Raw genomic sequence first — 27545 nt, forward strand, 5'->3', positions numbered from 1 at the left:
TATATGATAAATATATTATACATATATATTTACAGTTAGGGTGTACACAAATGATCATCATATATATGATAAATATATTATACATATATATTTACAGTTAGGGTGTAGTGGAGGTTCAATTTAGCCAATCTGTCACCTCTGGTTTTTGTTGTTGTTGAAACATCCAAAGGCAATTTCAGCTGTCGACATGGACTGGAATACTTCCATATATAAATTGTATGTAAACTGGATTTCAGAGTGACTTTTATTTTTAAGACTTTCATCCAAAGCAGTTCATGTGTGACCTTTTTTTTTTTCTTCTGCCACGAAGTGGAATACAAATCCAGATAGCCAATTATTTATTCCTATGTATTACCCTTGACTTGTATCAAGAGCACATTACTCAGCTTGAAGCGGACACTAGGATTTGTGCCAAAACAACACAACAAACACAAAAACTACGACGAGAAAATCAATGAAAAAAATATATACAGACAGAGCCATAATTTATACATATATAATGAAGGAGCTTTTTTTTGTTTAAGTGTGATATATTTAGAAGAGTCCAGTTGCCTCGATTAAATTTCTGCTGATTTCCATGACCTGCATGACTGAACATAAACAGGCAATTTTTGGTACATTATATTTCAGGGGCATTGTTGTTTTCGCTGCTGTTACTCAAGAAACAGTGACAGAACAAAATCAAACTACGCCAAGTTTCACTTACACATGCTAACTCTAAGGAAGCCCTTTGGCAGCATTTGTGACATCCCTTGTCTCATACTCAACAGAAGAAGGTAAATGACCTGTGCAAGCGCTGAAGTGTTGCATTGCACACCTGCGAATGGCAACATGAGTGACTACCAGGTAAAAGAGGCAGCACGACTGAAAAATGTATAAAAAGGTTGACATTGTCCATCTCCTGTTTTTTTTTTTTTTTTTTTTTGCAGTCATCTTGGAAAAGGGAAAATGCATTATCCATTCAAGTAGAGCCGACAGTGATTCTGTCATCCAATATAAACCTATGTACCCGCTATAGATTGCAGACTCCAGACAGGCTACCTGAAGGTGCGAACACGTGGTCGTGCTTTAATATCAACAAACAAATCCTTTTGCCAAATGGGGGCTGTCCTTCAAGAGTCTCCCTGCATGGTTGATTACCACTGAAACACATCTTCGCAAAATAGCCAAAGCTCACAAATCCACGTCATCCGAGTCGCTGGAAGACTGGGACTCCTCTTGGCCTTCGCCCCATACAAACCTGTAGTTGTTCTCCAACTCCTGCTGTCGCTTTTGCTCCTTGTGAACTTCCTCTGTGCCTCCAGTCTTGTATATATTTATATATAAAAAAAAAAAAAATTAGCACTACTTTCATACATTATGAATAATTACAAGTGAGAGCTAATTCTATGAATGTTAAAAAGATACACAAGCACAGCTGCTTCATGTCGGGGAAAGGTTTTTTTACCAGGAGGTTTATGAGGAGCTCTCGGAACGACTTTGTGTCTTCTTCGGTCAGCCACTGCTCCCCTTCCTCTGTATTTTTCCGCGTCAAGATCTTTACCTCAATTTTACCTAGAGAAGTAAACAGGAGAATGTGTGGTTGTCCTATTAAATTCAAACAGTCACTCAAAAAAAAATAATAATAATTGCCCGGCCTGCAACGCAACACATTTAGAATGACAAATGGATGACTGCCAGAGCACACACACACATGGATGACTTTCATTTCACGCCAAGTGTCGAGAAGGCTTCCCGCGCCAAAGTCCAACTACGCAACAACTTTTTCGTGTTACGTCTGACCACCTGATTCACCCAATATATAACTCAAAGGAAAAAAAAAAGAAACATCTGAGTCATCTGATTATTTTCTATGAGTAGTTTAAAGAAGCAAAATGATTAGAGAGAGAAAAGAGGGAGGACAAAGCCATAAAGTTTATGAGTTCTATGATTGTTTACGAGACCACTCCCCGTTCATACCTTCGGCCTTCAGTCCAGCTTTCTCTAGCTGTTCTTTAACCACGTCCTTTATGTGCTGCCACTGGGGATCTTCTTTGCTCAACTCCTGTACTTTGAACTCCCCATCAGAGCTGTCGCCTGTTTTATACTTAGTTATTTTGATCTTAACATGGTCATCGGCATCTTGGTCTGGGGTGACGAGACAAAAAAGGGACAAACAACTGGCTGTCAGAGACAAGAATCCTCCATGTAAGCACGAGAGGATGTTCAGGAATTAAAGTTGTGTACACGCGTACGGGATAAGTCGGCAAAAGACTTGCTTGTCTCTAATTAGCTTATCCTGAGGTGTTGGGCATGTTAGCAGTGATTTGTTATTGATAATTACTTTTTGAGCTTTGACTGTTTCTGTATCAAATCCATGTGTGTGTCTATTCCGGGATGGAATATTAACACATACATCTTGACGTGCACAATGGGAGGAAGGTGGCGAAAATGGAGACAGGGAAACTCAGTGATGTCAGACTATGCCAAGTCAGGTTACCAGGCTGCTTTGGGGCTAAGGTGGGGCTGCCCCGGGTGGGGTCGTTGGCTCTTTGAGCTTGTGTCGGTTGCTGCTCCGGGTCCTGCTCGTCTTTCTCCTCCAGATGGTCAAGAAGCTTATCGAGCGTCGTCTCCAGCGCTTGTGTCGCCTGAGTGCGATCAAACTCCCCTTTCAGCCCTTCAGTATCCAATTCTTGCTGTGCCTGCAGGTAAAAATAAAAAAATAAGTCAGCCCTCTTTGTGGTGACCTGTAAAAAAAATAAAATAAATTCAAATTCTCATTTAATCTTTGACCTCATCTATGATGTTGTCAAACTCTTTTTGCATTGTTTCCTTTATCTCATCAGTCTTATCAGCTGGCACGGAAACATCCGCCATCTCTTCCTTAAACTCCTGCAGCAGCCGTTCATCTTCATCATCCTCTTCGTCGTCGGTGCCACGGTCCAAGGATCGCCTTTCTTCCGCTTGTGCCTTAGCTCGGTTTTGTGCTTTCTACATAGAAACAAACGCAAAGTAGAAATGGAACACACAGGCGCTACAAAAACGGACGCGGTGCTGATGTGTACGAAAGCACCAACCTTTCTGTTACTCTCCTTGAGATGCTGGACAAATTTCATCAGGTCTGACGGGTCAGTGATGATTTTAAAGTTGAAGTTTTCAGCTGAAACATCCCACAAATTCCACATTCCAAGCTTTTTAACACAAACAATGAATCAACGTGCTAGAAGTGAGATAATAAAATTTACCTTCATTCGCGTCATCATTGACTTCATTGTCAATAATTGAGTTCAAGCCATCGTCGACTGTCTGCTGAGAAAAATCAGGTCAGAGGAGTACATTCAGGTCAAACTACGCTCTCTAGCGGGCTATTAATGTTATTCATTTTCAATTGAGTTTGTGCCTCATTAGGGCAAAACATACTCCCTGAACTTGCCATTAGCAAATTACGGGGCAAACATTTATGATCACATTCACACATTTGGTGAAAGCAAATGTGCATGATTTTTGTAATGTTGGGAAAAGCATGAGAATCCAGGGAAGGAAAAAAATAATAATCAGAACAGCAAAAATAGGACAACATATGGCAAATAAGTGTGTGAATCTATTTTATCTCTAGTATGAACATGACACAATTCCAAGCGGTTATTATGCAAATAAATAAATGTAAAATTAAAGAACAAAATGGGTACCTCACTCTCCTCATGAGAAGAGCTTGATTTGGAATTTGCAGGTTTTGTAATTCCCTCCCAAAACTGAGAATCCTCCAGGTCTTCTAATCCTGCATCCTCAGACATGTCAGCAATATCTGTAAAAAAAAAAAAGGGACCAAAAAAAACCAACTAATTAAAAAAAACTCAATAACAAGTAACGTGACAGATTATTAACTCTTATATGCACCTTTTTGGTCTGACTGGTCTTGGTCATCGCTTGGTTCTGGTGATGTTTCTTCTGCAGGTCCTTCCATCGGTGCCTTCGCCTCCTCGTTACCAGCCAACATCTCATCGAGACTTCTCAGCTCCTCTGATATTTGCTCTACTTTTTTCTTTGTGTCAGCTGGGAATTTAAAAAAAAGGTCAGAATACAAATACTTTCATAACGAAATAACTAAAACAAGCATTTTTATATCTCAAGCAAAATGTTTTGGCCACACGACATCACTGTACCCATTTTGAAGTTTACTGAGAACTCACAGACTTGAGCTTTGACATAATCCATGTACTGTTGTTGACTTAGTGCGGGCTGACACACGATCCCCTGCGGCTTGGCAGTGGACGGAGGTCGCAGAAAGGGATGCTGGCAGGTGCGACTTGTATGAATGGTTAGCACGTAGCGACATGACAGCGGCTCGTCCACTCGGGCGATGTAATCTCCAGAACCGTCTTCGCACACAAACTGACGGGGACAAAAATATGTGGGTAATAAACTGTCTGCTGAATGTCAATTTAAAAGTCTTACCCGGACTTCGGCTTCCCTGGGATTTCCATTGATGTCACACTTGGATCCGTTTACATAAATCTGACTGTGGAAGCGTTTCATTCTGTGCTGTTTGGAGGCCTGGAACACCATCACAAAATCTTCCATGAGTTTATAAGTAACTGCTGTAAATTAGAATAATCATTACCTTTGCGGTTTCATTGCTCCAGTCAAATTCAGACTCATAGTAGCCCAGGATGAGGACGTCCCCTTTGATTTCAGAATCTGAGAAGTAACACAAATCTAAGAAACAGCCTTAAGAAAACAACACAGAAACAATTCTCTTACCTTCAAGGTGGTACTGTCTGATATGCTGACCATGGCAGAATTCATATGTCCACCAATCTTTTGTCTGTGGGAGAAAACAAAGAGCAGATGCTTCAAGATAAACACACAAAACTGTTCATTTCTCATGATAAATGTTTAATACAGACATATTTATTCATAACCATAAATGTCAAATTATAATCCAATTGGGGTAATGCAGTTATGCATCCATATATTGATCCATCCATTTTTATCGATCTTTTCCTCATTAGGATCACGGGTAGGTTGGAGACTATCCCGGACGATTTAGTGCAAAAGTCAGGATAAAGTCAGAATTGGTCATCACCCAATCAGAAGGTGATTAAAGACACTAAGTTACATATTGTGCCGATGGTAAAGTGCTCTTTGTACATAGTTGTTGTGAACCAAGCCCGATGTCGCTCCTGCTTTGTGTTTCGTTTTGAGTGTGACTGATCTTTAATGATGAACCAAACATTGTAGATCCAAGAGGGCTGATTAAGCTAGAATGTTCTCTTTGGTGAGTTTTGTGTCATGGCAGTGCACTTTTGAGAAAAACAAGTTGTTTGTTCAATACATTGTTTACCAAGTGTGCTTTGGCTTTTGGGGCCCTGTGCGATTGAGTTTGACTCATCCGAGCTTATCGTATCTCTTCAAGGTACATGCCAGTCTGATAAATTGGTACTGTTGTCATAGTATGTGAGAATTTTTATTTACCGTTTTTTCCCCATGTATAATGCGCCCCCATGTATAATACGCACCCTAAAAATGGCATGTTGATGCTGGGAAAAAAAGCCTGTACCCATGTATAAAACGCACCCAAATTTTGACTCCTACTTAAGTCCGTAAACGTAAAATTATTTCAGAAAAAAAGATCATCTTTGGGAATAACCGGATGTTATTCTGCCGGTCAGTATCACTGCGCATGTGCTAGCAAACTCAATAGCGAAGAAATGTTTCGGATTTGTGTAGGGTACATTGTGACAGCAAATGAGCAGGTGATCGAGCAAGCGTCTGATACGAGAGCATTGTGTTCGTATGGAGCGTGTTTGAAGTGAACAGCAGAGAAGAAAGCGCATCTGTAATGGCAGCCTCCGTATCATATCCGGATAAAAAAAAATATATAAATTGTACCCATGTATAATGCGCAACCCAGATTTTAGGACAATAAATTAGTTACATTTTGCGCATTATACATGGAAAAAAACGGTTGTTAGATTCACTAAAGATTAATTTTTTAAAATGCACCAACCAAGACTAGACAGGGAGGTTCTCGCATGGGGCTAAGTAGATCAGGAATGTCCGGCCCTGTGTACCCTTGTGAATCAGAATCTGACACCGAGTCCTGGTGAAAGCGTACTGCCTGGGCTGGAAGTCGACACTCATACGGTTGTTTGAACTTGCTGGACACCATCATGACTTCATCTGTCTTGGTCTACGGGGAAACAGTGATACAGATTAATATTGCGCCGTGTGATATTTCATTGACAATTGAATGTTGTTTAGTGTAAGTTCTGTTGTGACAGCTGTCAAGTGGTTGCTGAAATTTGAGGCACATTAACCAAAACAAAAAAATACATATTAGCGCAACACACTAATGGAGGTAAAGCAAAGGAATACAGTCTATATACAAAGCTTCTATTTTCTACAAGGCATTTTTGCCTAGCCAACAACCGTTGTCGAAAGGTAGCTTGAGCTAATCATTAGCACCAATTAAATAACCTCACTTACTTGCCCCATGATGACAGGATCAGGTAGAATCCGAATCTCATACTTCATCTCATTCAGTTCTTCCAAATTTAGAAAAGCCGAGATACAAATCGGGTATAACAATAAGAAAACGTATAATCTATTGCAACACCGTACTAGGTAAGCAGCCATTATTGACGCGCAACCCCACGCCCCTTCTCTCACTTCCGCCTCCTCTTCTTCTTCTTCTGTTTGTTTTTCTTCTTCTACGCTCCAGGTGTAGCGTTTGGTTAGCCATTCGTATTAAGAGCAGTAGTGTTATATTGACAACCTGATGATTGATTTTTTTGTAAATTAGTGGTTAAATTAATGGCTCAAATGCTACTTGTAACTTGAGAAATAAAGCGTATAAACTGGGTAGTCGTCTAGGTTCTGGCAGCTGATTGGTCAGGAAGGAGGATATGGTCTTCTGTTATTGGCTAATTTGTCTGTCAGTCTACGTAATGATTTTTCATTATCACGTTTTGTGGTGGGTTCGGCTGAGTGGCAATAAACAACATAAAGGTGTTTGGGCTTCTTGTAAAATCACTTTTGTGTGTTTTCAAATGAACGTCTATTTTTTTCCCCACAGGACGTATTTAAATACATATCAGTTCTGATGGCACACGTGTTCATAATAAGCCACGTTGGATTTATTCCTATTTATTAGTAGTGAGGATTACGCGTCTCCCAGTTCACAAGCGCTTGTTTACTTGCGCTGTGGAGATGCGCCAGTAGGCAGCTTGAGTGCACGAACCGCTTCTTGCCGTATGCATCCGTCTTCGGGAGCATTGGGGAGGAGGAGGGTCCATTATGAGGGGCGATCTCCTTGCAGTCCACATACAGGGGAAGAGCTGCGATGGAGCTTTAAATTGAGGTGAGTGCTTTATTACGTAAAGAAAACGAAACATTGGGGGTATTTCTCCAGCATTTGAACGTCTGTCATTTAATTTATGTGATTTTTTTTTATTTTTATTTTTTACCCTGCTGTCGCGTTGTTCATGCATAGCAAAAAAGGCCTGGTGCGGTCGTTCTTAATGTTCAAATATCCTAAAGACAATGCGTGAGGAATGAAAATGTACCAGATTTATATTCCATAATGTAACGGTACACATCTCCAAGCCATATCTATTGTGTCCATATATGGACAGCATGTGCACTGTCTGATTCTCCTCCATGTTATCCTGCCTATAATTAAAACAGCCACCGTTCTCCATGTAGTATCATTATTTGCTCGTGTATAGCGGCTCTCAGTCTTCCCCAACATGAGTAACAGTTTATTATGATTATGATCTGCATGCATACACACTGACCACAACGGTAGGTGCACAAGCAATCCAAGTCTGTCTCTAAAAAAAAAAAAAATCATGAACCATTCATGTTAGGAACACGTTTTGGTGGTAATTTTGGACCAATAGCAGCACAGTGTCAAATGGTTTGCATGTCTCCCTCAGTTTTTAGCTTTTGTGTTATAATCTCACCTCAGGCCCTCCTGCATGTTTTCCCACGTTTGCAAAACCTGCATCTATGGAAGACTCTAAATTGTCCTAAGGTGTGAAATTGGATGAAAAAATATATATATATTGTTTGTCTGAAGGCGTTCAGTGATTGGCTAAAGAGAGTGCAGGGTGTGGCCCACTTCTCTCCAAAACCATCTGGGATAGGATCCAGATTACATGAGATTATACATTCAGAGAGACTCCTGGTATGTGTACAAATATTCAGCCAATTTTACACGGCGAGATCCCAGCGTTCGATTTATGAGCAACATTTAAAGGGAATGATAGATACTGTCTTGATAGGTCACGGTTGAACTCAGATGTGACTACACCTGTCCTAATATAATATATACACATGAATTGTCAGCTTTGTCTCGGGTCAGTTGGTGTGTTACAACAGATTTGTGCCTATTTATTGTGATAAGAGGAAGAGGTATGGGCACTCACAATTGAATTTATTGTACAGTATTATATGGGCAGTGTAACTCTTTCTAATCAATTCTTTTCTTGCAAGGTAATCATCAATTAATTGCACAGAATTTAAACTCAGACTGAAATTGGTATTTTTGTTACTTAAGGGTCAGGATGCGCTCCCTGAGGACGACAGTGTTGTTCGGTATCCTGGTGTCAGTGGGCTTGGTTCTGGCTCTCATCCACACGTGGCCCACCCGAGCCTACACAACAATCGAGGTCTGGCAGCGACCTGGTGTCCTAGATGAGAGGCATCTGGAGGACCGTCTCCCGGAACCTCATCCGCACTTGAGCACCATCCCCTTTCATGTGCGCGAGAGTGTGGCAGGGTAATTAGAGGGATTTTTTTTTTTAAACAACCCCCCTCGAAAACAAACCAAATGAGCTCACCCCTCAATTGTCTGTGCTGACTTTGGCAGCTTGTTGGCACGCAACGGATGCGTTTGTGAGAGCGAAGGAGTGACCCTGCCTTTCCTCCAAATTTTATCGTCACGGGTGTCAGCTCGCCCGCTTCACACGGCCTTCCAGGCCAGCGAGCTGGAAGAGGTGAAGAAGAGACGAGACAAGGAGTTCAAAAGCCTCCAGAAAAGGTGGAAAAGTCATAAATCCATCGTGTCATCTATATGATATTATCTCTATATATTGTGTGTTGGCTACGACCCTCAGGTTACAGACATCTGCGGATGTGCTCGTGATTGCCGAGGCAAATAACCCGTTACAGTATCCAACGCAGGGCGTGGAGGTGCGGCCTCTCAAAACGATCATCATCCCAGGTATGTATCAGCAAATATCTGGTCTGCACATCAAAAGCTTAATTCAATGGTTGTTTCAGGATTGGCTTTACAGGATCTTCCCAAAGACCACTACTCAGTAAGTATTTTTTTTGTTGTTGTCACATTGGAGACACTTTATCATGATTACTTTTGTTGCAGATAAATCTGACCGCCACGTTGGGGACGTTGAATGTTGCCGCAGAGGTGGACGGGGTTAAAATCCAAGGTGATGGCGAGATGCACATGACGTTGTCAAGCAGCCTTCTGCCCCAACTAAACCGACAGCTGCAGTTTGTCACGTACACCAACACGCTGTTCCATCCCAATACGGCGGACACAGGTGAGGCTCTGGAGTTCATTGTCGACATCTTTTAACAATTGAAAAAATTTTGATTTGCTTTGTGTTGTGTTTTTCAGTGCATTTTGAGACAGAGGGCCATCAAGCCAACTTCATCATCAAAATCCGCCATGGTGCAACACCTAAACTGTACAACACAGGAACTGAAGGAGGTGTGTTTTTATTTCTAAAGTAACTTTGAGTGCTGAAAAAGTCATCGCTGAATTAAATGTAAGGCGATTTTTACTATTACAAACAGATTCCACTCTCCTGTGATTTCCTCCACTTTCCCCAGAGTACAACATCAGTGCTCTGGTTACCATAGCAACAAAGACTTTCCTGCGTTACGACAAGCTTCAGAACCTCATCGACAGCGTGAGGAAATACTATCCAACCGTCACTATTATTATAGCGGATGACAGTCAAAATCCTCAAAGCATTTCTGGGCCCTATATTGAACATTACATCATGCCTTTTGGAAAGGTAAGACAAAGGGATGGAATATTCTTTATTGATGAGCCTTGGGAACTCATTTTAATTCACAACTAACAACATTTTTTGGTGTTATTTGTTAATGGAAAAAAAATGTACTTCATAAAAATACCCAGTAATAACAATTAACCTGAATTCACTAGGCCAGAGAGTATTGTCACATTACGTGTCTATATGTGCTGCTTCACCAATTTTGTTCAAATATCACTGCCATGTTCATATATCATATCAAAAAACTTTGGGTCACTCATTTCTCAAGTACCTGATGTTTGATTTCTGGATATCCAACTCCGTGTGATGTGTCCTCTAGGGCTGGTTTGCTGGTCGGAATCTGGCCATTTCCCAAGTGACCACCAAGTATGTGCTGTGGGTGGATGATGATTTCATCTTCACCAGCAAGACCAAGTTGGAGAAATTTGTGGATGTTTTAGAGAGAACCACTTTGGACCTGGTGAGACACACACAAGCAGAGACATTATAGTATACATAATCCCCAGTGTATGAAATGTGCTATATATTATTTTGCTTTTCTCAAATTGCTTGTTTTGGCACTTAAGGCGATTTCGATGTATACATGTCCAGGTGGGCGGTGCAGTTCGTGAGGCCACAGGATATAGCACCACCTACAGGCAGACCATATCCGTTGAACCCGGGGAAGAGGATGGCGACTGTTTGCACTTGAGGAGAGGGTTTCATCACATCATCCAAGGCTTCCCCAACTGCGTGGTGACTGACGGGGTGGTTAACTTCTTCCTGGCTCGGACCGACAAAGTGCAGCAGGTCGGTTTTGACCCGCGCCTCAACCGGGTAGCCCACCTAGGTGAGTATAACCAAAGCAATTATGCTGGTAAAATATAATAAAGCTAAGATTGTCAGATATTTAAGATGAGCGTTTGTTTGCAGAGTTTTTCATCGATGGTCTCGGATCACTCCACGTGGGTTCTTGCGATGACGTCATTGTCAGTCATGCCAGCAAAATCAAGTTCCCCTGGGCCAGCCAATCAGAAAGCGACAAGGCCTACGCCAAGTTTCGTTACCCAGCGGCTTCCTCTGACGCCTCGCAAAGCAAACTTGGCCTCCTTTTCTTCAAGAACAGATTTCAGTGTTTGACTCGTGGTGATTAATTTGCTTTCTCCCTCACATCCCGATTTGCCAAAGAGGACACGAGGATGCTTTTGTTGATTACATTTTTGTTGGTGCCATGGAATGGATTCAGCGAGTATTTACCTGCATACTACAAACAGTATAAAGACATGTCTTTTTGTTTACAAAGACCAAACGTGAAGCCTGGACATTTTATTTGAGAATTCCAACTCAAAATCTAGATGGTTCACTTTATCTTTGTGGCTGGTCAAAAGGAACATCTCTCACAAAGGGACAATTCACACAATGGAAACTGCAGATATGTGGTCCCTAATATCGCGACCACTTTGGCCACCCTTCTCCACGAAGCGACATTGCGGAACTTGAGAAGCTGTTTTCCATCATCACTCCTACCTGAAAACATGTGCAAGCTAATGTGTGTGTCATGCGTGGGTGTTCAAATTACACCCTTCAAAAGCAAAATTTAATGACTTTGTGTCCCTAAATGTATTTTTTATGCCAATTGAAAAAAAGTGTTTATTTTCTAGCACGTCACGTATTGGAGATATTTCCATTTCCTGCTTTTAAGTTCGACCTAAAAAAAAAAAAGCAACATTTTAAATGTGTGATTTATAACTGAGGTTTCTGAACAAAAATCCACCCGTGGCTGCACCTCATCTGAAATGCATGTTTAAAAACGGAATGAAGCAGATTTAAAGATCAAATTACATTACACTGCAAATCATTTTTTGTTAGTACTAATTACTTCTATTGCCAATGCATTTATGATTCCTCAAGTGGATATTTATTTCTTTATATATTTGTATTATTTATTTATATATTTATTTATTTATACCAGTCTTTAAAGGCTGCTGCTGTTGTGTCACTGTAGTTTGATGACTAGACTTAATTGTAGACTTTGCAAGCTAGCGCACGGTTGCCATTGACAAGACTTTTTTTTTTTTTTCCCCACGAGACACTGACTGTAATTGTATTTTTGTTTTCAGGTAAGCAGAAATGATTTTAGATTTGTAACAGCTTACAGTACACAACTCATCAAGTCAAAATATCGGTTTCCATCAGAATATTTTGCATTATTATCTGTTGCTAGTTTTATGACTATTTTTGCAATATTACTACTATAATTATGTCTTATAACCTGACAACTCTATTCTCGCACCTTTGCCACTTTTTCCACTGAATTAATACCCCTTTGTACAATACAAACTGGGTCGTTATAAATAATTTTTGTTTCCAAATGCTGTGACATACTACAATGTATGTGTTCGGGGAAAAAAATCAGTATTAAAACATCTGAGTGTTGGAGAAAATCAAACGTTTGGTTATTTTTTTTTGTCAAATTCTAAATACGCTGTAGTACACAATCTTCTCCGCTAGAGGGCGACACATGCTATTATATTAGTGAAACCTCCGTTCAAGTGGACATAAAAATAATCTCTTCCAACCGGTTGAGTCTCTTCACATGAACACAACCGACTGCTATGTACATTGTGTTCTTTTATTATAAACGTCGACTTATTACAGGCAGAACAGAAATGTACGTACCCGCTTTCCACTTTGCAGGATCATTTGTTTCTTACTGCTTTATTTACAGCACAAAGCCAAGCACAGAAAGCAAAAACAAACTGCATTTAGAACTCTGAGATGCGCACTCTCTTTCTCTTCTTTCTGCTCAGTGACACAAGCACAAATGTGTTTGGTTCAGATAAGAAGCTAATAATGGCTGCGCCTAAACAGCCCAACAAACTGTAAGCACATAATTATGCCAAAAAAATGGACACTTGAGGTGTCACAGTAAAACAAAATAGCATTCGAAAGATACAATGCCTGATAAAGATTTAGCATGGTCTCCATCCAGATGCTGCTGTCTGGCTCATGCACTCAAGTTTCACTGTCATGGAGAGTGGTTGCCTGGAAAGCGGCAGTCAATCGTGAAAATTATTGATTAAAGAAAAAAACGCAAGCAGGGGCGGTGTACCTGCAAGCTTTGCTGACGACGGGGTGGGAGAGAAATGGCCGTCTCGTGGCTTCCTGTGACTTCTGGGCCCAAAGTGAGTTGTGACTCTGACAAGAGCTGAAGGTGGGTCACTTGAGGTGTCATGACGCAAGGGTTAGAAATCTGAAGATGGAAAATATTATAGTGTGATTCTGAACAGAAGAGAGAGAAAAAAAAGAGAGCAATTGTGCGTTTACTGCTTTTGAGGCCGGGCTACGGTGGGGAGGATGCAGCGACGGAAGAGAGGTGTTGTAAGTCAGCATGCCGAGCTGCTGGTGGCGGTCCATCGATGCCGACAGGTAAGGCTGCAGGCAACTTGGAGACTTCATGTTCCTGCCAAGGCTGTTTGAGTTGCTCTCCTTTCGTTGGTACTCAATAGGTGACTGAAGGGCTGGAACAAGGACCGTAAAAAAGAATAAACTGCGGTCCTCTGATCCTTTTATTATCAAAACATGAAGTTCTGGTACCGTTAAGGAAGTTCCTTTGAGTGTCTAAAATTTGTATCACATCGCTGAGCCAAGCTTGCTGTATTTCCGGAGAAGATGCCTGCATGATGAAGCGAGTCACGCTGCCGTTTATCCCGCGAGATGTCAGGACGAGAGAGCATGGGCCTTCACCCCAATTCTGCTCCACGCCAAGGCAACTGACCTACAATTTAGAAGGAACCTAATCCATTCAGGTGAACTTCATTTAACCGCCTCTAAAGATGCACGACTTCTGTTCTCTCTCTATTGCAACTTGCTAATGACACTGTCCCTCGGAGAACATTCTTGAAACAAAAAATGTCAAGATTGAATAATACCCAAACACTATTTACCTTGATGCTGTTTTTAAAAATATATCCAGGTAAAGAAAAGCCCTTTTTCTTATCAATCGGCTCGCTGAAGATGACCAGCTGCTCAAACAGAAAGACCCTCCTCTCCTTAGGTCTGGAGAGCAGGCAGCCTTCCTGGTCGCTCACAGAGAAGGTGTCCTGCTGGAGGAGCTTCCCCTGAGCTGTAATTTTCCCCTGAAACCAGCAGATTCATCCCAGTCGTAATGTTCACGTCGTGATTCCCGCTGGGTTTATGCGGGTTTATCGTACCTCAAAGCCTTGCAATCTGCCCACGTTCATCATGTCGTTGCATCGTTTAGGCACAAAGCACGTTACCTCCACTGCCCTCTGCCAAGCAGAAATAAAATCTTGGCGATTGGTTCACAAGACAAAAACAAATGGCTGAATCCTACCTGGAGTTGCTCTACATCCCGTCCGGCTTTGCTGTAATACTTAAGGAAGTCCTGAAGATGTCAAAGAACTTTGTTTTAGGATCTTTCATAAGCACATAAGCAGGGGAGGTGCTGCAGACCTTGAGAAGGAGCTGATACTTCATGATGCGTTGGACGGGTTTGATCAACAGGTCATTGAGCTGCAGCCTGTGACCCAACTGCTGCCTGAGATCCTGTCGGGTGACACGCGGCATTGGTGAGTACGCAACGACGTGGGATTCAGTTTGTCAAGTTCTCACCTCAAAGAAGGTCTCGATGTACTCGGAGACAACGTGCTCGGATTTGGGCTTGTTCTGACAGTAAACCACATACATGTGAAGACGACGCTCCTGTGAAATGGACGGACAGACGGATTGAGTGAGAAAATGAGACACTCTGATTGTCAGAGGAACTGGAAAGAGAAAACGTTGAGCAAGCACAGCCTCACATGCTTGATGAAGAGCTGGGCCAAGGTGTCCGGATCAGCCACGCATTTCTCCAGCTCACCCAGGAAATAACTGAGGAACACAACACAGGAAAAAAAAAACAGTCAAAGCAACCATATGATATAATGGGAGAAAAAAAACAACAACACACCTCTTGTGCCAGTCGTAGATCTGATGAATGTTTCCAAAAACGATCCTCTCTTTTCCTTTAAGGTCTTCAGGAACGGCCTGACTGGTCATTGTTGCCATGTAGCCCTACACATAGACACATCTTATGAAGGAACACTAATTTCCAAAATATATGAAGCAAATTATACTGAACTGCACCTTCACAATGACTCCAAGATCTTCCACATATAACCTTTCGGTTTCTATCAGCTCTGTCAGCACATACCTAAAAGAAAAAGACAATTTGGTTGAATTCAATGGAACCAAAGTGCACAAAAATAATACTGAGAATAATTTTGCGAAGAACGTGGAGGGTGACACTTACAAGCTCTTCTCAAAGGCAATGTTTCTTTCTTCCTCGCTGTCAGCAACCACAGACAACTGGCTCCCAGCCTCTTCTGTCACGTTGTAGCTGTTGTCTTCATCTTGGAGAGTGTTGACACTGGATTTGTGGCTCTGCAATGAACATGAACACATTTTGTCAAAATTATGACTAAATCCCAGAGAACTTTTTTATGGTTCTTGCAGATTTTTTTTTGTAGCTGTATGAAATGTAGTATGGGGTCTGATGGTTGGGATTTGTAAAGGAGGATGGTGTGCAGCGGACGTTGTGTGGGGGGGTAACGGCATGGAGTGCTGTTATGTAACAAAGTCACCTAAAAGCGATCTAATCTAATGTGAATTTGACTGTAATCCTCTTGACATACTGCAGTCTCACTCCATTCTGTTCTCTATCTCTGAACAGTGCTTCATAATCCCTCTGTTAAGTCACCATGTAGGTCAAATTTGCACTTTGCTGTTTGATCGCCTGCTAAACCATCAGACGTTTTGCTATTTAAATTGCCGCACTGAGTTGAGTTGTCCTTAAATGCTTTTAGTTCAACAAGTTAAGATGCAATCACCTTCAAAACAGTGTACGTCTTGTATATATATGAAGTATACTGCCCCCTGGTGGCTGAGGAACACACCAGAATAAACAGCACGATGCCCATCGAATTATAGGCACAAATTGTTGTAAAATCAATTATACTCGATTTAAATATATTACCGTAAGTTTTATAAAGTATAACACTGTAGAGATGTATTAAAATAAATATATTCTAAAATTGTTGGCGTTTTTTGTGGGGAGCGTATACATTTCCAGTAAGTTTAAAGAGGAAAGATGTTTGGTGTGGAACTTTTGAATTCAACACCAGAAGAGATATTGTGAGTAACCTCTGACCTTGCACACTATGTTTTTCTGGGAAGTATCTGCAAAAGGCGAGACAAACTCCACAAAGATCCATCAGCCTGTATGTCACCTTGCCTCTAGGCTCTAACTTGGATTCAAACCCTTCGCCCTCTTTCCCAACACTGACTGGCCGCTTGATTACATCCAGATGCTGTCTAGAAAAGCCTGCAGGATTGATTCGTCTCCCTCTCAGTACGGTTTAAAGTTACCAGACGGAGGTGAAATGTACATTTGGCACAATTAGCGAAAGGCGCAAATGCAACTCAGTGTTTGCATATTTGTGATTCATAGCCTGAGCGCTCTTGTTATTTGCTTGTATGTAGTATTACGATAAATCACCATTAGGACATGAAAGCTGAATAAATAAGTTTTTTGGATTGGTGAAGAAAAGCTCCATTTCATTTAAAACTGCTGGGAATGGTTTGTGCTGAAAGTCAAACGTGAAAGATTCAGTAGTAATGGATGTCAAGGAAGTATGATGCAACTCGACAGTTTTAAGGTCTTTGCATATCAGGGAGGAGTTATGTTTTAGCCTGGGTTGTTGTTACCCTACGTGGTATTGTGTCATTTTCTGTAACATAATAATAGAGATATTACAAGACTCTGTGCGTCTCCGCCTTGCAAGAGGTCCGACAAGTCACCCTGATGAAAAGGCGGCAGAGGAGATGAAACTTCGCGACTCAACGGGCCATCTTTCCATACCTGTGCAAGAAAACACCAATTTTATCTTCAAATATTTCATTTCATGAAGTACCTACACGTATCAATAGAAACAAAAAACGCACCGCATCTGCAGAGGAGAAGTCGCCGTCATGCGGTCCCAAAGGCCTCGGCTGAGCTCCACCGTGGGAAATATTCGACGGCTGCCGTCTACTGTCCGAAGCGGACATCTGCTTATCGACTCGCCCCGCTCCTCCTCTGGCATCGGAGCTTAGCTTGCGGACCGGACTGGTGAGCCACTTCTTCAAGGCGCTGACGGGATGGCGTGCTCCTCCGGAGCCGGGGCTGGAGCTGCCTGAGGCCTGGTGGGATGGCGGGACCAGCGGCGGGTTAACGATACCATCCACGGTCACCACGGAGTACGACTCTCCTGCAGGGGAACGGAGCAGTTAATTGTGGGAGTTGGTCTTCTCGGGTCACAAGCTTCAGACAGATTTCTGCACAAAAATGTTCAATTTCCTGTGCTGAGCCCGAAGTGAAACTGAGGTCGCACCAACTGCTGGTACAAAATTCTAATTACTAATACAGCTTTGCTCGTGTGAGGAACATCTTTGAATCACAGGTGAAAATTCTACATGTTGTTTTGACTGTACATAGTATTTATCATAGAGCATGAAAAAAGAAAAGTTAAATATAGTGATGCAGCAGAACCAGTTATATTTTTTTTTGTCTTCATGACACTCAACAAAGCGGTGATAGTTGGGTAAATAACTTTAAATATTGAACTTTAATGAACAAGCATATATTTACAATGACAGGATTTCGCCGATATGTAAGAATTTTTATTTCGCATAAGTTATCGTCCACCTTTGATAAACTACTTCACTGATGTCGTAACCTTTGATTTAGAGAAGTTTGGGTGAAGGTCTGCAACTTTTCTGCTTTAAACCTTCATCTGAACATCAAACATCAGTGGTCCTTTAAAGCCACGTGGATTCACCTTCGAGAGTAATAAAAACTAATTCTTACCCTGGGGGAGATTCGATGCTATCGGTTGTTCGCCAACTGGATTTCATAAGAAGTTAGCCTGACCTGAACAAAACAATTGCGGTTCCTTTCTTTGTCTCCAATAGTCTGTCTTGAGGTTTTAGTCTATCCCGTATGGATTTGAAACAATTTCTGCCAGATGTGCCCAATCCAGCCCGGCTAATACTATTATTATATTATTATAATTATTTGTACTGATATAATAATAAAAATCAGCTGTTTTTTAAAAAGAAATATAAGGCGTAGTTATGTGTTGTTTTTCAGCACGTTCAATATAAATGAAAACGGTCAAAGAAAGTCAAAGTGGCATTTGCATCATTCTATTTTTCTGCACACCCTTAAAATGTTGGCTTCAAAACAATTTGGGGTTGAAAATTGGACTGACCCAGGAAGTAGGGTCAATTTCAATTGACCTTACTTCCTGGGTTGCTTTTACACAAAAGTTTTAGTTTTTTTGTACTAGACAAAATTCAAATTGACCCAACTTCCTGTGTTGGTGCAATTTTTAATTCATCAGTTTTAAGAGTGTACGCGTCCCTTAGAAGAAAAACGTTCTAGACAACCCTTTCGTGATTTAGTGATGGTCACTGCAATGTCCAAATCACTGCTGAGGTGCAAGTCAGTGTTTTGCTTGAGGAGCTTATGTAACGGGTCATTTTCCCACAGAGCAACAGCTGGACGTCCATCCGGACCCGAGGGTGTCAGGAGTGCACGCAGGCACCGGCGCTGGGATTTCAACCTTGCATGCAGGCGCCATAGGCAGCAGCAATAATATGAAAGCTTCACCACGGCAAACTAAAGCTGATTTATGAGAGTTGAGCAGGTGGATTAAAGGTCTTTGAGGGTGATTGAAAAAGACAACGGGGTAAAAACATTAGCGAGGACACAAATTTACTGATTGACATTTTTGTAGTAGTTTGCGCATTGTGTTGCTGCTGTAAATGTAATGGAGAATTACAAGGGATTCTGCACAACATGTGTAGTAGTGAATAATTTGCACTGTTTATGCATGCGTGGAAATGTGAGGATATGTTAAGACGTTGCCTCACTTCATATTTATCAGGCCCTGATTAGAAAAAAAGCTTTTCATACATTACGCATATCATTTGTGAGTCATGAGGAGCTGATGCTGCTTCATCGTTTGCTCAGATGAAATGCTCATTTAAACTAAATCCTTGCCCAGGCTTCCTGTTGAGGCGGATGGATGGTTAATTATAACACATGACAGACTGACAAGAATTGCACTCTCTGTGGCAAGAGCTAATGACATTTGATTTGCTGTGGATGTCGTTTCTGCAGCTTGCTTATTTTGCAACATCCAAATCCCCAGATGAAAGTATAGTAAGAAATTCTGTCCCTTTGAGAGTTGTCATCCTGTTTTCTGCTCGAGTGCAATGTTCCTCAAATAAACAAATTTGCAGGAAGAATAAAGTTCAAATGTAGATCCGATTGATCGACGCGGTCTTTAAACTTCTTACGGTATCACTACCACAAGTGATATTGAAAGACAGTTGCATAGTAGGCCTAAGTGTTCATCAAAGATGAGACAGCTGTTTTATTCCTAAAAATATATATATTGTATTATTGTAAGACGGTGTTTCATGACACAAAGTCTGAACATTAAATAGGGAGTTTGCAATAAAGCAACACAACAATCTATGTTCTCAGCATCGATCCACACAGAACAGCTCTGTGAGCAACTGCAACAACACTGGATTTAAGGGTCGAGGCAGTGATGGCACAAAAAGCGTGTGTGTGTGTGTGTGTGTACGTGTGTCTGAGTGTGTGCGCATGTTGGTGTTCGTCTTTGTGTTTAGTTGCTTTGGCTCCAAACGAGTGCTACAATATCAGGAGTATTCATTTCAGTTACCACACACAGAGTGTATACACAATTACAGCAGAACAAAACATCAGAGTATACTACTAAATATTGATGCAGCACAAATCATTTGTTTGCATACAAGAGTGAAGCTTACAAATGTAAATAAAATCTTTGCGTATAGGAATATGTGATCGTTTTTTTTTTTTTTCAGATCTATTAGTGTTTCCCAGCCTTCATTGAGCTAAGTCACGCATATTCCATATGGGAAAAAAATATCACGGTTCACTACCCAACAAAAATGTGGCTACACAACTAGGATTAAGTATTTTTGGAATGACTCAAACATTATCGATAAAACCAGCTCTGATAAAAGATTTTGAGTCAAGCATCCGCGTACCGTACCTCTCATATGGCCAAAGCAGCATCCACATTTACGGAGCAGTTTTCTAAACAGGTGCTGGCACCCGCATCCCTGTTGCCGGTGACCCCCTCTCATGACCATCCTTTGCCACTGGCACATTCAAAAGTCACATCCAACGCAAGCATAGTGATGGATAAACAATGACACGATATTCCGCCCGTAATCCCCTCAGGAAAAGACATACAGATTGTCCCTTAGTCCTTTTCCAAACTGCAGATGAAAATCAATCTAACTGTGCCCAGACAGAAAGCAAAGACAGAGTGGGAAGGAGGGGTGGTGGGATATGCGATGAGGGTGGGATAACATGCTCACATGGCCGAGACGGCATCGCAATCCTAGTCCCGCCTCCTCTCACCCTCATTTGCTTCCCCACTAGGATTTTACTGCTTCTGTTTAGTAAGCAGCACTGAAGTAGAACTACAAGACTACTTGAACATTACTTGAGTTAACTAATGCAAATGTATGCAGCAACACATGTAGACGGACAATAAACACATTTTCTTTATCCTCTGTGAAAAACAACTACCGTTTTTTTCCGTGTATAGTGCGCCCCCATGTATAGTACGCACCCCTAAAAATGGCATGCTGATGCTGGAAAAAAGCTTGTACCCATGTATAATACGCACCCAATTTTTATGAATTTTTTTTAAAAAAAAATTTAATTTTTTTTTTTTTTTTTTTTTTTTTTTAAGTCCCAATGATCGTCACACACGCAGGGAGGCAATGGGTCCCATTTTTATAGTCTTTGGTATGGTCTTAACTAGGCTGGATGTAATTTTTTTTGTTGGCGTTGATTTCTCCGACTGCCCATAAACGCACCACCGCGCTCCGTGCGCATGGAGCGTGTTTGAAGTGAACAGCAGAGAAGAAAGGAACAAGGCAAAGTGTTGTGAAATAAAATATTACCTGTAATACGGATTTAGGTAGAGAACTGAACTCTCGCTCTTTATATAGCTGACGTGTCTTGCTCATCCGTTCTGCGCATCTGTAATGGCGGCCTCCGTATGATATCCGGTTTGCGTGTGTGCGAGAGCGAGAGAGAGCGAGAGAGAAAGCGTGCGAGAGAACGCTCAACCGTAGCGCGCCGCCGACCGCCCAACTGCACCGGGCTGGTCGATTAGTGTGACAGAGCCGTCGCTGAAATTTAGAAGATATTTTTAAAGTCCTGATGTACTTTCTAAAATTTAAGTGGACCTCAGTGCGCACTGCGCAGGGAGCTTAATTTGGTGCGGTCGCGCAACCGCAGCGCGCCGGGCGCTCACTGTCGCATTGCTTAAAGAGCGCCTTTGTGTTTTAGGATGAACAGCAGAGACCAAAGGAACAAGGCAAAGTGTTGTGAAATAAAATATTACCTGTAATACGCATTTTGTTATTTGCTGATTGAAACTGCTAATTAAACTGTGAATTGAAACTAATAGGAAGAAAACAACTCTCGCTCTTTATATAGCTGACGTGTCTTGCGCATCCGTTCTGTGCATTTTATTTCACAACACTTTGCCTTTCTTCTCTGCTGTTCACTTCAAACACGCTCCATGCGACCGCAATGCTCTCGTATCAGACGCTTGCTCGATCACCTGCTCGTTTGCTGTCCCGTGCGCGCACGAAGCGCGGTGGTGCGTTTACGGGCAGTCGGAGAAATCAACGCCAACAAAAAAAAATTACATCCAGCCTAGTTAAGACCATACCAAAGACTATAAAAATGGGACCCATTGCCTCCCTGCGTGTGTGACGATCATTGGGACTTAAAAAAAAAAAAAAAAAAAAAAAAAAAAATTTTTTTTTTTTTTTTTTTTTGTACCCATGTATAATGCGCACCCCAGATTTTAGGACAATAAATTGGTAAAATTTTGCGCACTATACACGGAAAAAAACGGTAATACGACTGCAGTTTACTGAGTTGTGCATTTTTGCTTGTCTTTGCTGCTGGTTTTACTGCCCCCTGGTGGCCAAATTGCACACACTAAAAGGCGTCTCAATCATTACCCTTTTTGTCTTCTATTTATGTTATTACGATCAAGCACTTAAGCCGCATCCAACCTGTGTGTTCACACAATCGGATCCACTCCTCACTTGCTTGCTTTTGTGACACCAGGTAGCAAAAAATCTCGAGTGGAAAAAGCAACAAGTGGAAATATCAGCAGCGATATGAGCTGGCAGGACTGAGGCGGGCAGATTTAATCTCAAAGGCAAGATTAAGTATTCATGACCAGATGATCTTCTGAGTACAGCTGTCCAGTCATGTGGCAGCCGGTAGTGTCATTCAAATGCACATAAACTCGCACGAACACAAACATGGGAATAGTCAGTGAAGGGAAAGATTTTTATGCATTGTTGATGATGCAACAAATGTATTAGTAATGTAAATGCTGTTATTATTATTATTATTATTATTATTATTATTATTATTATTATTATTATTATTATTATTATTATTATTACCATGGCATCCTGCAGTCATACTCCTGGTCCACTTGAAGTCCATCTTGGTATGTTGATTGTTGTCATTAGCCAACAGTTTGTCTTTGCTGCAGTCTGAAATCTTACACAAAGAGCATGTGTGTCAAGAAATGTCGATGAAAACACAAGTTCCCTTTTCTCTCAAAAAAATGTACTTAAAAATACATTTTGTGTAGTTCAGGGCAGAAATAAATGATGTCACTTTCAAATATATTTGAATCCCAAAAAAGTAAGATAGCATGATAGCCAAAGCAACAACAGGAGCGAGACGACAACAAATCACTTGTATAAACTTGGACAAATACTGTGTAGAATAATATGAAAGCTTTCAATTTTAACGTTTCCACAAAAACAAGTGCAACGGCTTTCAAGAGAGCTACTTTCTAAAAGCATAACATCATTTCACATCATTTACATGACAAAGGAAAACTCACTTGATCAATCTTGTGTCTTTTCACATGTACTTTAGCCAAATTCTTCATTGTTCATCGCTCGTGCTCCTCATGGATGAGTGTCCCCCTGCCTTCATCTCCAGATCTTCCTCACTCCTCGTATCCTCTATTGGTGGACAGGGAAGAGTTAGACAAACATTTAGTTTCCACTCTTCGAGAACAAAAGAAAAGAAGCTTTCTTCTTCTGGGTGCTCATGAGGACTGCTGGTCAGATGCACAGGGATGTCTCCTCGGGTCATCCTAGTTACTAGAGGGGGTGCGGGGGACTTGATGTGTTCAGACAGGCCCACAGCCCCCACGGGTTCATTCCCACAGCGGGCTTTTAAACTGTCACAGAAAACTTGACGAAGGATTATCATGAGTATTCATTGAAAATGTTAGCATGACAGTTAAGACAGTTTACAGCTGCCTTAGTGCTTTCATATATACCGTGTGGATAAATCAATAACATACTAAGTGGCCCTGAAAAGAAATGTGAGATTTTAGCCAATTTGGAACATTAATATTTGAGCAGCATATGCAGTAAAGTTTTTTTTTTCTTTCTTCCCTACTGTGTTGTTTTCACCCATTCAAGAGGAGCAGAAAGGAGGATAAAGGGTTCAAGTAAGACGTTTTGAATCCAGGACAGGGCAGATGAGGTAATGATCTGAAAGCATTCTACTTTTTTCACAGAAAGAAATGGAAAGGACTCATTTTCCATGTAAAGTGTAACCTCTGACTCGGATTTCACAACAAACTTTGCCATGGAAATAAGATGAAAAGAAAAGGTTCCCTCCCAAAGACCAGCTGTTGTTTTTATATTTATTATATTATATTTTAGCGGTAATAGAGTTAAACCATGATAATATGGAGCTAGATGTTAGTCAAATTAGGCCTTAACTCTGGCTGTGCGCGCAGCAAGGAAAAGCAGGGCGCCATCTTGTGGTGCATTCCAGATTAACATTTGAAACGTTTTAAAAGTCCACTGGATTGGACGAAATAAAGAAATAACAGACAGTAAAAAAACGAAGAGGTATGAGAAAAAGAAATATTTTAACATTTTTAAACTGTCATTTTTGATCACACTATTGTACTTGTTAAAGTCCATCACACTTAAAAGAATGCCCATTGCTGAAATTATAAAAACAACGGAGGACGAATTTTTGAAAGCTAAGCAAAAAAAAAAAGCCCAAGCAGCAAGTAATCCTTCCTATAAACGTTTAACTAAGATGAGTTGAACAGACAGTGTGAAGACTCCTCCTCTCAGTTTCATGTCACCACGACAACATGTTGGATGGAAATGAGTAAAGGACATCCATTCGGAGGCACCGCAGGAAACTAACTTGTCAGATGCCTGTCGCGAGTGCCGGAAGAGGCTGGAAGAGGCTGGAAGTCGCCCAAGTTGACGCACAGGGTGTGATCTGCATTCGGATCTCTGGTGACTTACACTTGCTGTTCATTACATCATATGGTAAGTTTGATATCTTTATGTGAATGGGATTAGATGACTAGATAGTTGTTGACGGACACCACTCTTGACTGAGGTTATTCTGAGGTGCAGGTTTATTCCTTATTTAGCAGGCATGTAGGCTCAGCAAGGCTTTTAATTCCTGATCCAGTTACTTAACCGAGAGGGCCCTCACATGGCTACACCCACCCCATGACAGCCAGGTAATGCAGCGCTAATCCCTGACAGGTGGACTCTTGCTACCATGAACAAACCATTGTGCTTTTTAGGCCTCACTGTCGGATTGTGATGGTTGTCTTCACCTTGGCTGCATTATTCCATTCCGTGTGTGATTCCTTGGTAGATGTAGCCAGAAGGTAGAGCATCATCTTACCTGGCTGTTGGGAAATGGCCACTGCAGCAGAGGACCCTCACTTGGGCGTAGGCCCCGACGAGGAGGACGAGTCTCAGTCGGGGTGGGATTCAGACAGCATCTTGTCCGATGACTCCGTGCTGCCGGACTGCACGGCGGAGACGTCGGACGGGCGGACGGCATCCACGCTGTACCAGGCGTGCGCCCGCAATGACCTGGGCTCTCTGCGGAGGTTTCTGGAGAGAGGGGTGACGAGAGATGAGGTCATGGACTTGGACATTAATAGCTGGGTAAGGATCTTTAGCATCATTAGGAAAATGAGGATCACAAATTGAGACATTCCATTCTGTTCAGATGCTTACTTTAAACTCATGGTACATAGAAGCTAGACTTTGGTTGCTGCGTATAATTGAACTTGAGCAGCATAATGATCTTCTTGGATCCTATGAACTACTTCCTACAGAATGGCTTGATGGTGGCTTGCTGCAAAGGATTCATAGACATTGTATACAGTCTTAACACGTGCCCCTATATAGACATCAATCATCAGGACAAGGAAGGCAACACGGCACTGATGATTGCATCCCAAGCAGGTAGGTCACAACTCATTTATGGCTAATACATTTTTATTCAGATATTGGTTCTAATCGATGCTTTTCAATCTCCAGGTCATGTCAACACGGTCATGTACCTCCTCAATTATTACCCTGGAATAGACACGGAAATAAAAGACTGCCGTGGCTTCACGGCTCTCATCAAAGCTGCCATGACGGGTCGCGATGATGTGGTTGCTGCTCTTGTTATGGCCGGTATGTAAATAGGATGAAGATTAAACACGCATTTTGTGATCTTCACATCTAGTCAACACTCTTGCTGCTCTATGATGACACAGATCATTTTGAAAAGGTCGCCATTATCCCATTAACCCCAAAACAAACGTTCGGTTCCAGAATAGGCCGTTGAGCTGTCCATATTTTAAGCCAGCTAATTTTGTCCACCACAGAATGACGCCAGACCGGTTTAAGGGATCATTCTGAACACCAAACAAAATCCACCTGTAATCAGCGATTTTCTAATCTGGAACCTTTTAGATTAGCTACCGTAAATCTGCCTTTGTAAAAATAATCAGTTTTAATTAACAATGTCCGAGAAGTATTACTTTAGCAACATGTTTGTTATTGTGATTGTAAGTCGGCAATGCGAACTCCACTAGGTCATCCCGACAGCTATGTTAATTTATTTGCTTCCACTATTTTAGCCGTGACATTAATCTCCCGCTCCTCTTTTTTGCGCAGGGGCTGACATCCATGTGACAGACACCACGAGAGGAAAATGCGCTCAGGACTGGGCGCTAAAAACAGGTCGCTATGAGACAATGCAACGTCTACGCCGCCTCAAAATGAGGCCAAGAGCTGAACAGTTTTGTGAAAGTTACATCCCGGAGTGGCCTGAGCTCAAGGAGCGGGTCGCAAAGGCCCTGGCGGAAAAAAGCGCCCGGGAAAGAATCACCCATCACATTAAGAACACATTTGGATTCCGATTTCCTCACGACCCCGAGGACAACGGGGTCATTGACCACATGGTGCGCATGACCACCAGTATCCACAGCCCCCTCATTTCCACCGGGTGTCGTCCACTGTGCCCCACCAGCCCCCCCGAGGTGGGCAAGAGGCGACTCGCCGTACCGGAGCTGATGATGAAACACTCCGAGAAGGAACTGGAGGAAAGTTCTGTGTGCCACAGTGACGGCTCCGTGTCACACGTCATCCCCTCACTTCACTCGGCAGACTCCATCGCTACAACGTGCTGCGCCGACACCGACAGGAGGGGCAGCATCTTATCAATGGCCTCCACCACGGTGGCCTCCAAGTTCATCCCCCGAAGTATGGCCAGGAGGAACAGCGTGTTCCCCTCAGGGTGCATCCCCCAGATTAATATCAACAGACCCACAGAGCCCACGCCAAAGAAAGAAAAGAAAAAGAAGAAGATGGCGAAAGGCTATCTGGAACCACCAAAGTGGAGATATAAGGAGCTCAAGGACGAGAAGAAGAAGGAGAAAAAGGAGAAAGAGAAGAATGAGAAAGAGAAGAATGAGAAAAAAAGAGACAGCACAAAGAGCAAAAAATAACGTGTTTCATCAAGCTTTATGAAACCAAAGTTTTTATATAATCACCCCTCAGGGCTTCAAAACAGTCATTCTTGATTGATGGTAACTCCAAACAAGAGCAAACACTGTTGTGAAACCTCAGGTTTTTTGGATGCCATAGTTTGTGTACAGTTCTGTTTCTGATTTTTTTTTTTTCAACCAACTTTTATCCCACTATTCATTCATCTGATTAATTTTCTTTGAAAACGGCTGTCATTGCTCCGGGTCATGTAATTCTCAGGGAATAGAACTGAGCTCAACTGGACTGCCTCGATTTGCATTAGCTCCAGCGGGACATATTTATTCAGGTTTTCAATGATTTGATTTTAAGCAATTTTTCTAAAACAAAACCAAGGTTCCACTATAATACATTTAAATCCCATCTGTCTTAAAGAACATGACACTTATTATTATTTATTTTTTGTATTCACTTTGACACAACCTGCGAATCCCATGATTATAGATTCCGTTTCACTGGTGCTAATTTATGCATGCAGCCAGTTAAATTATATCT

At 41.8% G+C, this 27545-nt stretch overlaps 4 protein-coding genes across 9 annotated transcripts; 2 read left to right on the forward strand and 2 right to left on the reverse strand.

Moving 5' to 3' along the window:
- Positions 1 to 226: 226 nt before the first annotated feature.
- Positions 227 to 6674, reverse strand: os9 (OS9 endoplasmic reticulum lectin). Of its 2 annotated transcripts, none has more exons than XM_061290750.1 (15): positions 6469 to 6674; positions 5990 to 6172; positions 4741 to 4804; positions 4601 to 4677; positions 4435 to 4533; positions 4170 to 4371; positions 3877 to 4032; positions 3669 to 3784; positions 3225 to 3285; positions 3057 to 3139; positions 2773 to 2970; positions 2480 to 2681; positions 1960 to 2127; positions 1448 to 1554; positions 227 to 1305 (listed from the first exon to the last, which is right to left on the reverse strand). In XM_061290750.1, exons 1-15 carry the CDS (start codon positions 6616 to 6618, stop codon positions 1174 to 1176), a joined length of 1998 nt encoding a protein of 665 aa, XP_061146734.1. In that variant the 5' UTR covers positions 6619 to 6674; the 3' UTR covers positions 227 to 1173. The 2 variants fall into 2 exon arrangements, with proteins under 2 accessions (XP_061146734.1, XP_061146733.1); XM_061290749.1 differs by having other exon boundaries at positions 3225 to 3288.
- Positions 6675 to 7149: 475 nt separating this feature from the next.
- b4galnt1b (beta-1,4-N-acetyl-galactosaminyl transferase 1b) lies at positions 7150 to 12404 on the forward strand. The gene is made up of 11 exons (XM_061292422.1): positions 7150 to 7342; positions 8543 to 8764; positions 8855 to 9025; positions 9102 to 9208; positions 9268 to 9305; positions 9368 to 9548; positions 9626 to 9718; positions 9841 to 10028; positions 10348 to 10488; positions 10620 to 10857; positions 10941 to 12404. The coding sequence occupies exons 1-11, from the start codon at positions 7236 to 7238 to the stop codon at positions 11159 to 11161; spliced, it is 1707 nt and encodes a 568-aa protein (XP_061148406.1). The 5' UTR covers positions 7150 to 7235; the 3' UTR covers positions 11162 to 12404.
- A 194-nt stretch (positions 12405 to 12598) lies between these two features.
- Positions 12599 to 25048, reverse strand: arhgef25b (Rho guanine nucleotide exchange factor (GEF) 25b). Of its 5 annotated transcripts, XM_061292419.1 has the most exons (19): positions 24907 to 25025; positions 23264 to 23333; positions 23069 to 23191; positions 22617 to 22716; positions 17013 to 17317; positions 16825 to 16929; positions 15322 to 15452; positions 15156 to 15222; positions 14980 to 15083; positions 14831 to 14900; positions 14643 to 14732; positions 14484 to 14576; positions 14365 to 14415; positions 14222 to 14299; positions 13955 to 14146; positions 13605 to 13785; positions 13335 to 13528; positions 13120 to 13260; positions 12599 to 13052 (listed from the first exon to the last, which is right to left on the reverse strand). In XM_061292419.1, exons 3-19 carry the CDS (start codon positions 23114 to 23116, stop codon positions 13023 to 13025), a joined length of 1980 nt encoding a protein of 659 aa, XP_061148403.1. In that variant the 5' UTR covers positions 23117 to 23191; positions 23264 to 23333; positions 24907 to 25025; the 3' UTR covers positions 12599 to 13022. The 5 variants fall into 5 exon arrangements, with proteins under 5 accessions (XP_061148403.1, XP_061148402.1, XP_061148401.1 ...); XM_061292418.1 differs by lacking the exon at positions 23264 to 23333 and having other exon boundaries at positions 23069 to 23192; positions 24907 to 25048; XM_061292417.1 differs by lacking the exon at positions 24907 to 25025 and having other exon boundaries at positions 23264 to 24902.
- On the forward strand, positions 24921 to 27526 carry ankrd33ab (ankyrin repeat domain 33Ab). Its single transcript, XM_061292433.1, has 4 exons — positions 24921 to 25175; positions 25349 to 25478; positions 25554 to 25694; positions 26181 to 27526. The coding sequence occupies exons 1-4, from the start codon at positions 24921 to 24923 to the stop codon at positions 27011 to 27013; spliced, it is 1359 nt and encodes a 452-aa protein (XP_061148417.1). The 3' UTR covers positions 27014 to 27526.
- Positions 27527 to 27545: the final 19 nt, after the last annotated feature.

The sequence above is a fragment of the Syngnathus typhle genome, linkage group LG11, assembly GCF_033458585.1.
Source record: "Syngnathus typhle isolate RoL2023-S1 ecotype Sweden linkage group LG11, RoL_Styp_1.0, whole genome shotgun sequence".
Classification (NCBI taxonomy): Eukaryota; Metazoa; Chordata; class Actinopteri; order Syngnathiformes; family Syngnathidae; genus Syngnathus; species Syngnathus typhle.